Source organism: Bacillus rossius, chromosome 16 (genome assembly GCF_032445375.1).
Source record: "Bacillus rossius redtenbacheri isolate Brsri chromosome 16, Brsri_v3, whole genome shotgun sequence".
Classification (NCBI taxonomy): domain Eukaryota; kingdom Metazoa; phylum Arthropoda; class Insecta; order Phasmatodea; family Bacillidae; genus Bacillus; species Bacillus rossius.
In genome coordinates, this window is record NC_086343.1 from 30615644 (window position 1) to 30629877 (window position 14234).

Consider the following 14234-nt stretch of genomic DNA (forward strand, 5'->3'; position numbering starts at 1 on the left):
GTGTTAGTTTCACAGGCAACGGTTGCGCTGCCGTGTCTAACACCGCGTTGTTCTGAGAGTTTGAAACAAGTAACACTAATTCTTGTCGAACGTTAACTAAAACGTGTTTATAATCTTCGAAAAATCCCATGAGATGACTCAAAGGCACGCATATTTCAAAATCGCCGTTTGCATTAATGGGTACACTATAGTCTTCAGACAAGCCCCAGCCGGCCATCTTGGAAACGGCTTTTTCACTGGGCGTTAGCGAAAGATAGTTTTTAATCGTAGTGACTAATCCAACGTCGCGACATTCATCTATCTGTAAATTATTTACCTCGTACGCAATTCTGTTAAACATGTGTAAAATTCCATTTCTGACAATTTTTGCGTATGTAGCGGCCTGGCCATCCGGTTTGACGAATTTTCCGCGGATTCTTAACAGGCTTTTGCAAGGCAGACAATAAATTTCAGAAATCTGGATTGCGATACGTATCTCGGAATTTAAATCATAAGGACCCTAAATGAATGGCCGGTAGCTATGTATTTCCGTTTTCGTGATATCATTTTCAAATTGAATTGGCTGGTCGACTTGGAGAATGCTGGAATCCATTTTGGAATACTTTGAATCCTAGTTTCTTGAGAAAGCGTATATTTTTACGTGTTAACCGCTTGGCGTCTCGCTGACTACTGGGTCTGCCTTCGAAACCGCTTATATGAATGCCAAAGTAATTCACTCCCATATTTTTTTTAAATGCAGACGTAACGTTATTTCTTCGCCTCTAAAATCGATGAGCTTCCCGTTTTGGTCGACTATCCTCACAGACAACTCGTGTATTCGTTTAACGATCACCGGAACGTATATGACAGATTTAGGTACTTCGATGACCTTATAACCAGGCGGGACGCTGGGGTAAAACTCGTGTATGCTCAAGCTAGGTTGTCCGTTTAAATAGCTGGAGCCCACGATATTTGTATCTATATGTATGACCGATACAGGGAAAATATTGACCGGTTGTGTTGACTCATGCATTCGACCTGCCACGTAAATTTTAGGTTCAAAACCGAGCATTTTTCCGATCGTATCGCTTCCTGTAAAATTGATATCGTAATTACTATGCATATTACATTCGAAAAACGGAATTTGTTGTTTTTTTCGTCAACGTTCGGAATGGAATGGTATGTTTCAAAGTCGATTAGCCCAATCTGCCACTCTCCATTCGTAAGGTCAAGGGGTGGAAAATATACGGACCGTAATTCAGAATTTTTTCCCGTTAATATAAGTGAAATTGACATTTCAGGTTAGCTTGCACTACAGTATGGATCACCAGGATAGGTTGCACTCTGGTATAGACTGTACGCATCAATGGCTGGTGTATCTGTGCTGTTTGAAATTATTGTTACGATCGCGCTTGGCTGCAGTGCATGGCATCGCCGCACTCGTTCGGCCTGTCTGCGCCCCCTTCCACCCGCATCCTCTCCCTGGTATCTCGTGTCATACTATCTCGCTACATCCTGACCGTCGCAGCGCGCACCTGCCTCAGATCGGGTTACTTAAAAGAGGCCGCACTGCGGAATAAAATGACTCAGACGCCTTTATCGGCGTTCTTAGAGCAGCCACCGCGTCCTTCGAGGACTCACGATGCGTTTCTGGGCATTTCGACGGCGAAGGTCGCGCGATATCTCGGAGACATGCCCGATTGTTCTGGATGGGAACCCAAGGGCTATTTAAGGAGGTTGGGCCGACCTTCGAGTCAGAGTCAGAGAGAGAGTCTGAGTGGGGAGTTCTCCCGCGGCGGAGTTTCCGGGCGATAGTGCCGCAGGTGCGGCAGAGTGGCGAAGTCCTTGGACGAAGGTTCCAGGGCAGGGAGTGAGTGAGTTCAGTGGAGTCGGGAGTTTCCGGGCGATAGAGTCGCGGGCGCGGCGGAGTCCCGAGTGAAGTGGCGAGCGAGTCGCCGAGTGGGATCTCGGCGAAGGGTGTGACGGCGGCGACGGAGTCCCGCGGCGGAGACCCACGAGGGGTGCTGCGGCGAGAGTTGCGCCGGAAGTGCGGCCCAGCGAGGTGTGTGAAACGAGTGACTGGGGAATTGACATTTCTTTACGTGTAATTAACTATCTGCCAATTTAGAAGATTATTTGTAAGTGGCAAGTAGTAGTAATTAATAAAACTGTGTGTGTGGAATAAAATCTTTAATTGGGCTATCCTTTACGAACCCGCGGTAAATCGTAACATTTTGGTGTCAGAAGTGGGATAGCCCTATTTATTAGATTTAGGATTAGATTTAAGAAATTTAAAATTAAAATAATAATAGAATTACCTTTTTCTAGAATAAAGTTAGTATTAGGAATTGTAGGTAGTTAAGCACATAGGTGATAAATAGTGTAGTGATAGAACAATAGTGACAGCGAAAGACTAATAGTGTATGTTGACAAGAAAGATGGCTGCTGACAAGTTGGAAAACATAGTGGCTTTCTTGGCCGAAATGAATAATAAAATTGATAAAGGTCAGGAAGAACTGAAGAATGAAATGAAGAGTAACAGGGAAGAAATGAAGAATGGCCAGGAGAAAATGGAGAATAGGCTGGACGAGATGAAGAGTAGCCAGGAAGAAATGAAGAATGAAATGAAGAGTAACAGGGAAGAAATAAAGAATGGCCAGGAGAAAATGGAGAATAGGCTGGACGAGATGAAGAGTAGCCAGGAAGAAATGAAGAATGAAATGAAGAATAGCCAGGAGAAAATGGAGAATAGGCTGGACGAGATGAAGAGTAGCCAGGAAGAAATTAAGAATGAAATGAAGAGTGGCCAGGAAGAAATGAAGAATAAAATTGATAATTGCCAAGAAGAGATGAAAAAGAAGATCGATGAAACCAGCAACCAGTTGGAAGGCAAAGTACAGTGTTTAGAGCAACATGTGGCAGAACATGAAGAACTAGTAGCACAACAGCTGGCCCAACTCGAGCACACCACAGAACAGCGAATATCAGCGGTAACCGAAGAATGGCGTCGGATGCTAAAGGATGCTACATGTGCTACGAAACGAAGCAGTTATTCTGGAGATGTGAAGGTGGAAGCCGCAACCTGTCATTCAAAGTTCAAGCCACCCACCTTCGATGGCCAAACCTCGTGGGCTGTCTACAGAAGACAGTTTGAGGCAGCTTCTGAGGTAAATGGCTGGGACGAGGAGGAGAAGGCTACAGCACTCGTCCTGGCCCTGCGAGGACCTCCACTCGAGCTGCTTCAGACCATACCAGTACCAGAGCAGAAGAACTATGCGGTACTGGTGGAAGCTCTCGAGCTAAGGTATGGCGACCGACACATGGGCGAGGTATACAGAACAGCCCTGAAGACACGTCAGCAGCGGCCCTCAGAAACATTCCAGGAATTCGAGGCAGACATCGAGCGTCTTGTGTACCTCGCTTACCCAGATGCACCAACAGAATTTCGACAACAGCTGGCAACCAGTGCATTTATAGACGGGATCAGAGATGCAGAAGTACAGCAGACTCTTCGTTTGGCCCGGCACAAGAAGAGCTGCGATGCCTTGGTCCATGCCTTAGAAATTGAAGCGGCACGCAGTGCTTCAAGAAACACCAGCATTAGGACAAGGAGAACTGGACTGGAGCCATATACTGAAGGAAATGCCAGAAACAACACTAATGAAGGAGATATCATCAGGGCATTGAAGAAGTTGCTAAATGATTCTCCGGGTACCCAGGCCCGAAGAGTAGGACGCCCACGGTGCTTTGTCTGCCAAGAATTAGGACACATCCAGCGGGAATGCCCGACACACAAGAAGACATCACAGAAAGAAGACAAGCGAGAAGAACAGGGAAACGGGCAGTAGCTGGTGTGAGGGGGCACACGCCAGCTCTACGGGAAATGGTAGCCCCTAGGGTTTTCCCAGTATCCTTACTTCGCAGAGGTCAGGACAGTTTGTTGCTTAATGGATGGATCAATGGTAGACAGTGTTTACTCACTGTTGACACAGGGGCATCAGTGTCTATCATCCGCTCAGACCTTGTGAGTAGGGACAAACTGAAGAGAACACCCATTCCATACAGGCTTAAAACAGCCACTGGGGACACTGCACCAGTGCATGGATGGTTGGAATCGGAAGTAAGGATTGGGACTTGGACATTACCACAGAAATTTCTTGTTGCCGATATCACTGATGAAGTAATTCTAGGAGTGGACATAATGAATCAGTATGGATTTGTTATTGACATGGAGGGACAGGTACTGCGTATAAAAGGGGAAGAGGTGGCTTTGTTTACCCCTGATCAATTGGAAGTTCCTGTAATGCAGGTAGTAGTTAGCGAATCTGTGTCAATTCCAGCAAACCATGAGCAGATTGTAGCTGCTAGAATAATGGGAGACCCTAGGGGCAACATGAGCTACCTGATTGAGCCGGATATGACTTTAGGATTGGAGAAGCTCCTGATTGCTCGAAGCATTGCTAAGGTCGGCGAGGTTGTACCAGTCAGGGTAGCCAACCTTGATTCGCGAACGAGGGTTCTGAAACAGGGAGACCCAATAGCTAGCTGTGAACCAGTCTCTTGGGTAGGCCTGTGTGAGTCTTCTTCACCTAGCATACATACCGAGCAGAGACTTAATCCTAATTTAGAACAGTTATTGGAGCGAAGCCAAGATAATCTGACAAGTGAAGAGATGGAAGAAGTTACTTCTTTCCTGTTGAGAAATCAAGATTTTTTTCCTTAGGGGACACTGACCTTGGAAGAACCAGCATCGTGTATCACCGCATTAACACTGGCGATACCGAACCAATCGGACAAGCACCACGGCGACTTCCTCTAGCGAAACAGGAAGAGGCAGAGAAGATGATTGCAAGTATGATGGAGGGTGGTGTCATAGAGCCTTCTGCAAGTCCTTGGGCTTCCCCAGTCGTTCTGGTAGCGAAGAAGGATGGCCAACTGAGGTTCTGTGTGGATTACCGGAAGCTGAATGATGTCACCAAAAAGGACAGCTACCCCCTCCCACGTATCGATGACACACTTGACACACTCTCTGGCACCAGATGGTTCTCTACGCTGGACCTAAAGAGTGGTTACTGGCAAGTGGAGCTGCACCCCGAGGATAAAGAGAAGACTGCTTTCTCAACAGGAAGTGGGCTGTTTCAGTTTACTGTGTTACCATTCGGATTATGTAATGCACCCGCAACCTTTGAGAGATTGATGGAACTTGTGCTGCATGGCTTGACTTGGAAAACATGTCTAGTGTACCTGGACGACATTATTGTGGTGGGAAATACTGTAAAGGAGCATTTAAAGAACCTCCAGGACGTATTTGACAGGCTTCGCCATGCACAGCTCAAGTTAAGTCCTAAGAAGTGCTTCTTGTTTCAACATGAGGTAACATTCCTCGGACATATTGTATCACAGGTTGGGGTCCGAACAGACCCTGAGAAGATCCGGTCTGTAAAGGAGTGGCCACGGCCTGAAAACAAGCATGATGTAAGGAGCTTCTTGGGTCTCTGTACCTACTATAGGAGGTTTGTACCTGGGTTCGCAGCCATTGCAAAGCCTCTGCATGAGCTGACCGAGGAAAGGAGGCAATTTCTGTGGACGCCAACATGCGAGACTTCCTTTCAAGACCTCAAGAAAGCCCTGTGTACAAGCCCTATTCTCGCCTATCCCCGTCAACATGGAGACTATATCCTTGACACAGATGCAAGTGGAAGGGGGTTGGGAGCTGTACTTTCCCAAGTCCAGGATGGGAATGAAAGAGTCATAGCATACTACAGTAAAGTTTTGTCTAAGCCTGAAAGTAACTATTGTGTCACAAGAAGAGAACTTCTGGCTGTAGTAAAATCCTTCCGACATTTCCACAAATATCTGTATGGTAGGAGATTCCTTTTACGAACTGACCATGCTGCACTTAAGTGGCTGTTACAGTTCAAGAATCCAGAGGGACAACTTGCTAGGTGGATTAAACAGATACAGCAATATGATTGTAAGATTGAACACAGGAAGGGCCGAATTCATAGCAATGCCGATGCTCTTTCTCGAAGACCTTGCAAGGTAGACTGCAACCACTGCAAAAGAGCAGAGGAAAATGAGGGAATCGAAGATATTCGGCGAACTACTATAACAAACGGTGAAGACAAATGGGACAATGCCAGCTTGAAATCGGCTCAGCATCAAGACCCTGACCTGGGACCCATTATAAGCTGGATGGAAAAGGGTACTGGACGTCCATCATGGCAGGAGGTATCTAGTGACCGAAAGGAAGTGAAGGCTTATTGGGCACAATAGGATTCTTTAAGGCTTGTGGATGGGCTGCTGATGAGGGCATGGGAAAGTCCAAATGGAAAAGTAGTTAAGATGCAACTATTACTTCCAAAGAGTCTAGTAGCAGAGGTGTTGAAAGAAATCCACGATGGTACTTCTGGCGGACACCTAGGAATTAACAAAACTCTGGGTAAGACCCGCCTACGCTACTATTGGTTGAAATGTCGCCAGGACGTGGAGGCATGGTGTAGAAAATGCGAAACATGCTCGGCTAGGAAAAGACCACAACATTGTAGTCGCGGAAAAATGCAAGCCTATAATGTGGGAGCTCCATTTGAAAGGATAGCAATCGACATCGCTGGGCCATTCCCCAAGACTAAAGATGGTAACCGGTATATTCTGGTAGTGATGGATTACTTCAGTAAGTGGCCAGAGGCGTATGCACTTCCCAACCAGGAGGCTACCACCATTGCAGATACACTAGTCAACAACTTCATTTGTAGATTTGGGGTACCAATGGAGCTTCACTCAGACCAAGGCCGCAACTTTGAGTCCACAGTGTTTCAGGAGGTGTGCCGGTTACTAGGCATAAATAAAACCAGGACTACAGCCCTACATCCTCAGTCGGATGGCATGGTGGAAAGGTTCAACCGAACTCTAGAGGAACACCTTGCCAAGGTCGTGGCCGAACATCAGCAAGATTGGGATCAACATATTCAGTTATTCCTAATGGCTTATAGGGCTGCCATTCATGACTCGACAGGGCAGACTCCTGCAAGTATTGTATTTGGACAGGAGTTGAGGCTACCCTGTGACATCAAGTTCGGTCATCCTCACCAAGAGTCGACCAGCACTACCGACTATGTCAATCGCTTGGAGGAACGAATGACATTTATACATGACGAAGCCCGTAGGAACCTCCGAATAGCGACAAACCGAATGAAGACAAGGTACGACATGAAGGCTAACTCGGCAGGATATCACGAAGGCGATTTAGTGTGGCTGTATAACCCTCAGCGAAGGAAGGGCAGGTGTCCTAAGCTTCAGAAAGCATGGGAAGGCCCGTATGAAGTATTGAAACGGCTAAATGATGTGGTGTACCGTATCCAGAGGGGGAAAAGAGGACGAATGAAAGTGGTGCATCTAGACCGATTGAAGGGATATGCGGGAAGAAATGAATTACCTGTTCGGGACGAACAGGTTTAAGGAGGGGGCAATGTTACGATCGCGCTTGGCTGCAGTGCATGGCATCGCCGCACTCGTTCGGCCTGTCTGCGCCCCCTTCCACCCGCATCCTCTCCCTGGTATCTCGTGTCATACTATCTCGCTACATCCTGACCGTCGCAGCGCGCACCTGCCTCAGATCGGGTTACTTAAAAGAGGCCGCACTGCGGAATAAAATGACTCAGACGCCTTTATCGGCGTTCTTAGAGCAGCCACCGCGTCCTTCGAGGACTCACGATGCGTTTCTGGGCATTTCGACGGCGAAGGTCGCGCGATATCTCGGAGACATGCCCGATTGTTCTGGATGGGAACCCAAGGGCTATTTAAGGAGGTTGGGCCGACCTTCGAGTCAGAGTCAGAGAGAGAGTCTGAGTGGGGAGTTCTCCCGCGGCGGAGTTTCCGGGCGATAGTGCCGCAGGTGCGGCAGAGTGGCGAAGTCCTTGGACGAAGGTTCCAGGGCAGGGAGTGAGTGAGTTCAGTGGAGTCGGGAGTTTCCGGGCGATAAGTCGCGGGCGCGGCGGAGTCCCGAGTGAAGTGGCGAGCGAGTCGCCGAGTGGGATCTCGGCGAAGGGTGTGACGGCGGCGGCGGAGTCCCGCGGCGGAGACCCACGAGGGGTGCTGCGGCGAGAGTTGCGCTGGAAGTGCGGCCCAGCAAGGTGTGTGAAACGAGTGACTGGGGAATTGACATTTCTTTACGTGTAATTAACTATCTGCCAATTTAGAAGATTATTTGTAAGTGGCAAGTAGTAGTAATTAATAAAACTGTGTGTGTGGAATAAAATCTTTAATTGGGCTATCCTTTACGAACCCGCGGTAAATCGTAACATTATTTATTTTGCTTCTTATACGCGGACACGAGAAATCTTAAACATAAATGACCGCAATTCCACGATTTGATCGTCTGTTGTCTATCGTAATTGTAACTTAACATCGTGCCTTTCAGATACTTTCTTACTTCCGGAGGCGGTCTGAGGTCGCCATAGCTGTCATAATACAGCGCAGTGCTGCCAGACTTTTTATATGCAACCCAGTGAGTTCCTTTTCCTGTCGATACGTCTAGATTAATTATCCCGCACTCGTACTGTTTCGGTTTTAAAGGTAAGTTATCTCTCATGAAAACACCTCGGAAATTTTTGATTTTCAACTTGAATACCGCATTTTCTAAATCCGTCGTAGTTAGCGTTCTGTGAGGCAAGGCTAAAATCACCCTTTCCTCATTTTTTTTTACTGCTTTCTTAGTCGCTGCGGCGAGAGCGACCCTTCCCCGCGTGGGGTCGTGTGGCAGGAGGGTTAATAGCGTCCCACCCTTCCCTTTCCCCCCTTTCGCTTCCGGCGGCTGCGGCGGTTGCGGCAGCTGCGTCCTCCCACGCCTCCTCCAACGGCTTTGAATAGTCGTAAAAAAAACCCCGCACCATTTTTGCTTCAATTTGTTAAGGCCTGAATACGTCTGTGATGTTGTGCATTTTGTTGCAACAATTTAGTCTGATTATTAGCGGTTGTCACGCTCTTTGCGATTCCGGCTGCGCCTCCGATCAAAGAACCGAGCGCTGCCAGAGCTGGAAATAGAAATGGTATAACACCGCCCTTTTTATCACGTTTATTTTTCTTATTTTTTTTCTTTGCGATTCTTATGCCGGCTCCTAGTTTACGCTTAACACTCATTATTTTACTTACGCTCCAAGCCGCGATCTTTTCACCTAGCTTAGTTTGAGGGTTCTGTGCAATTTGTTTAGCTTTAAGTGCTAAAATACGGTCCGCTTGATGTCTGTTCTCCAAATCGTTACTATTTGCGTATGAAATATCGTGTTCTTTGCACGCTCTATCTAATTGATTTTTGCCTGGGTCTCCGCGTGCTAAACGTTTTTCAAGTTTTGTACCGGGCCCACAGTACTGATAAGATGGCAAATGTAGCTCGAAAGGTAATTTATTTATGGCAGAGTTAATAAGACCTTTACCCTTCACCCTCCTTCCAGCACGACGCATATCAGCTTAATGACTTTGGGGGGTATAAATAAGACGGTTTTATACTTTTTACGCTTCAGTTGTAACGATGGAAGTAATCCCTCAACATGACAGTCTTCCAATCGAAATTATTCACGATGATTTTATAAGCAAACGGGAACAACGCCACGGACCGCTGTTGCCGAATACCATAAGATGTATAATTGCCGGACCTTCAAACAGCGGAAAAACATGTATTTTACTTTCGCTTATACAACATCCTAACGGAGTGCGTTTCGAGAATATTTATTTGTATAGCAAGAGCATAGAACAACCAAAATATAAACGTTTGGCGCAGGTATTGTCTCATGTTCAAGGTATTAAATTTTTTCTATTTCGTGAAAATGAAGAGGTAGTGCCGCCAAGCGAAGTGCTACCCAATTCGATTATAATTTTCGATGACATCGGGTGCGAAAAACAGGCAATAGTTCAACAGTATTTTTCCATGGGGCGACATTTATTGTGCGATTGTTTTTATTTAATTCAAACGTATAGCCAAACCCGAAAACAGTTGGTTCGGGATAATGCTAATTTGATAATTTTATTTAAAATGGATCTTCTAAATCTTCAACATGTTTACCACGAGCACGTCACAACCGACATGTCATTCGATAAATTTAAAGATGTTTGTGCTCGCTGTTGGAATAGCAATGATGGTTATGGTTTCCTAGTAATAGGTAAGGATTTTCCTCTACAAAAAGGTCGTTATCGCTGTGGCTTCGATCACTTCATAGTGTTACCTTCGTGAAGAATGAACTTGGGCATCTCCAAATTTGGGAGCGGCGGGAATAAACGTCGGCGACAGTCATGTCTGACTCTTACGGAAGATGGGCACTGTCAGGTTGGCGGGAAACGTTTGCGCGGTGTAGGCGATCCACGTGACGCGGCAGATGCTGCCACAAAGAATTACGTAGATGTAACTTCCGGTGCCACCGCACATGCAATTAGTACGATGGCGAATAATTTAGAAAAATACTTTGGTCTACTAAAAAACAGTCTCTCATACGCACAGGATCTTAATAACAATTTGCTAACGTATCTACATCAGCTTGAAAAGAAGAGTACAGATGTTTTAGATAAAATTCGAGGAAATTTACCCGAGAAGGAAGTTTTAAACGAGTTGAAAAATCTGGTATCTGTAAGTAGTGATGAGCTGAAAGTTATTTTTACGGATGTGAAGGATCTCGTTAGCTCGTCACGTGACTTGCAGAGGGGAATGGGAAGTTACTTGCGTCAGGCAGATAGCGATACGCGCGAGTCATTTGCCAAGATTCTAGAGCTGTTGAAGGCTCTGTCAAGTGGTGGTTGCAATAGGAACTTTAGCGAGCTAAAGAATCTTTTTCTGACTAAACACAACGAGGATTTATATATACACAAACAACACTTTGAAGCAATCAAAAATGCTTTGGTGTCTACAAACGAAAAACAATCTGATACGACTGCGTACCTAAGGCAGGTTGATGCCACGGATCGCGCGACGTTTACAGAGCTTTTAACACTCGTGGGCGAGCAACCGAAGCTTGTAAGTAAGGAAATAGTGTCCGGTATGGAATTTCAAATTAATACTTTGATGAGTTCTCTACGCGAAGATACTGCTAAATTTATTAAGGAGTCTCTATCGAGTTTTGAGGCTAAAGTTGATAGTCTCGTTAGTGGAGCTAATTCATGTTCTCAGTTTCCACATATCGTTAATCAAAGCTTGAATGCAATGAGAAATCATCTAGACCTATTGTATAAACTATTGGGAAGGAAGCTAGCGGACAGACCTGAAAACCAGCCGGCACAGTCACCATCTGTATCGCTTCCGGTTGTAAGAGGTCAGTCACCGAATTTGTCTGGTGTACCATCTGTATCGCTTCCGGTTTTAAGAGGTTCGTCGGTGAATTTGTCTGGTGTAAGACCATCTTCAAATCCGCTTCCGCATATTACCCTACCGGTTGAGCTTCCCATTATACCCACTACAGCTACTGAGCTTCAAAGGCATAATTAATGTATAAAAGCCTCTATTTACGCTGACATGAGTCAGTCATGGCTTCAGAAGCAAGAAAGCTCCATCACGTCATACAAAACGTTCGTGAAAAATATTTGCTGGCCAAACGCGCGCGCCTGGCGCGGGATGCAGTTAATGAACAGGTATTCAAACCGATCACATCGCGTCTCGAGAGTTCTTCTGCTGCCGCGTATAATTTATCGGCGGAGGTGAAAAAAGAATCCGCTACACCTATCGCTAAACCTGAGATTAAGACTTTCTCCAGCGAAGGTGAAGAAGAAGATGATGATGATGATTTACCACTGATTGTTCATTCCGGTAAACGCTCGGCTGCGTCACGTGAGCCGTTGGGTGAGGAAGCCCGGTCCTACCTAACCGCATTCAATTCTAAAATAAACGATACGACCTACGGAATTTACAAACGCAAGAATCGCTGGTTCTTGGGAAATACGGAAGTTTTTTTCCTACCTAATAATTTACTTCGCATAGATGATGAACTAATACAACCTTCGCCGGGATTATATGAGCTATTGTTTTCGAAAGAACCTAAGGTGTATTCAGAAGCAGCATTGCGTCAATACACACGCTTGCTGCGGTCTACTAGCGCGTGTTATAAGAGGAATGATGCGTCATCTAAACGTTATAAAAACACCGATCATGAAAAGTTCGGGCTCATTAAGGATCTTTGTCCTGTCATTGCTTCCCATGAAGGCAGTGGTTTAGTTGAAAAACTAGATTTAAATCGTCGAAAGGAATATGTTTACTGGAACTCGGTAAATGAATTATGTGATCGGCTTAGATTATTACTTGCATCGCAACAATCCGGGAACACGAGCCATTCCAATGAAGTGTTGGCCATACTAGAAGAACTCATATTGAATCTGGCTACATTAAAAAAAATTAAGTAAAAAAAAAATGACTGCCAGACGCGGTATTGCGTTTGAACTTCACAAAAGCGCACGCAAAGTCTTTCCTCGGAGACGTGTAATCACTAATGGTCTGGGCGATCTTTTACAGATCGATTTGGTGGAAATACAACCTTATCACCACGCGAATAAAGGATTCAGATATATATTGGTTGCGATTGATGTTTACTCCAAGCGGGCTTACGCGGTTCCGGTACTGAAAAAAACTGCGGAGCTTGTGGCTTTAGCTATGAAACGTATTCTAAAGGATTCTGGAGGTTTCACTCACGTGCACTCAGACCGCGGTACCGAATTTTATAACAGAAGATTTCAGACATTGATGAAAGAACACGGAATCAACCATTATTCAACCAACAGCGAGCTGAAGGCCTCGGTAGTTGAACGCTTCATTAGAAGTTTAAAATCGCTTTTGTTTACGGAAATGAGCGCTCAGGGAAACTATAAATGGCTACCGCTCTTACCAAAAGTTATGGAAATATACAACGGCAGATTTCATAGGACTATCGGTATGAGCCCCAACGAGGTGAAAGATAATTCTCTTCTTAAAACGGTTTACAATGTTGTGAAAAAAATAGATCACAGGCGACTTAAAGCTAGTGTCAGAGATCATGTACGTATCTCACGAAATAAGGATTTATTTGCAAAAGGTTATTCCGTAAATTGGTCCCTCGAGATTTTTAAGGTGATAAAAATACGCAACAGTTATCCTAGAACATACTACTTGTCTGATCTAGATGGAAATGAAATCAAGGGCGGTTTTTATTCTCAAGAAATTCAAGTGACGAAGTATATAGACACTTATTTAATTAATAAAATCCACAAGCGACTTCCTACACGTCTTCTAGTCAGCTGGAACGGATTCCCAGAATCAGTAAAAACATGGATTTCTAGAAGCGATCTGGAAGACTGATGGAGTGAACTTAGTATGCAGAAAATTGGTAATACGTGTAAAGAACTATGCGGTCATGGTAGACTGCTGTTAATGTTTAAAACTCTGTTTTTGTTTGGAAAAATAAACGTACTATTTAATATAATTTTTGTAGCAATGCGCTACTCGTAAAAAAAAACTACTGTGTGAAAAAATAATATATACATACATACATACATACATACATTATAGTTGAACAGAAACATTTACGTAAACCAGACTATGGCAAAAATAATAATATTATTACAAGTTACTTTTACCTGGTATTAATCAAATGGCAGGTACAGGTAACTAACACACCAGGCAGACGTAATATTTTCCGAGACTATGGCAAAATATTATTATTATTATTACAAGTTACTTTTACCTGGTATTAATCAAATGGCAGGTACAGGTAACTAACACACCAGATAGACGTAATATTTTTTTTAAGTGTTGGGGAAAAAATATATATATTTTAACTTTGGAAGAAATTACATTTGTATACAGTTCTCTCTTCGGCTGCGGCGGCCGCCACCCCTCTGCGAGCGGACAGCTGCCAGTGTATGAGTCATTATTTAAATAAAAAAAATTACACTGGGGGACGAAGGGTTCGAAGCGGTCTTCGGTTGCAGCCAGCACCCCTCTGCGAGCGGCGTCCCCTATGCGGACACCTGGCTGTCTGAGTCATTATTTAAATTTAAAAAAATTAGACTGGGGGGGACGAACGAAAGGGCCGTTGGGAGTACGCGCCATCGTCCTCTGCGCGGCTCCAACACCCCTTGGGAAAACATATATTTTAATTTTTATATATATATAATGCCTATAAATGCACAATACCTTTTCTTTTAAATGACAAGTGACGTAATAAGCATACTTTTTTTTTAAAAATAAAATTTGGTGATATATATATATATATATTATAAATAATATTATTTTTTTAAGTAATTAATAC

At 44.7% G+C, this 14234-nt stretch overlaps 2 protein-coding genes across 2 annotated transcripts in view; both read left to right on the forward strand.

Moving 5' to 3' along the window:
* Window positions 1–14234, forward strand: part of LOC134540351 (helicase domino) — a 329560-nt gene that overhangs the window by 299068 nt on the left and 16258 nt on the right. The window lies entirely within an intron of this gene.
* On the forward strand, window positions 2354–4650 carry LOC134540420 (uncharacterized). Its single transcript, XM_063383160.1, has one exon. The coding sequence runs from the start codon at window positions 2403–2405 to the stop codon at window positions 3825–3827; it is 1425 nt and encodes a 474-aa protein (XP_063239230.1). The 5' UTR covers window positions 2354–2402; the 3' UTR covers window positions 3828–4650.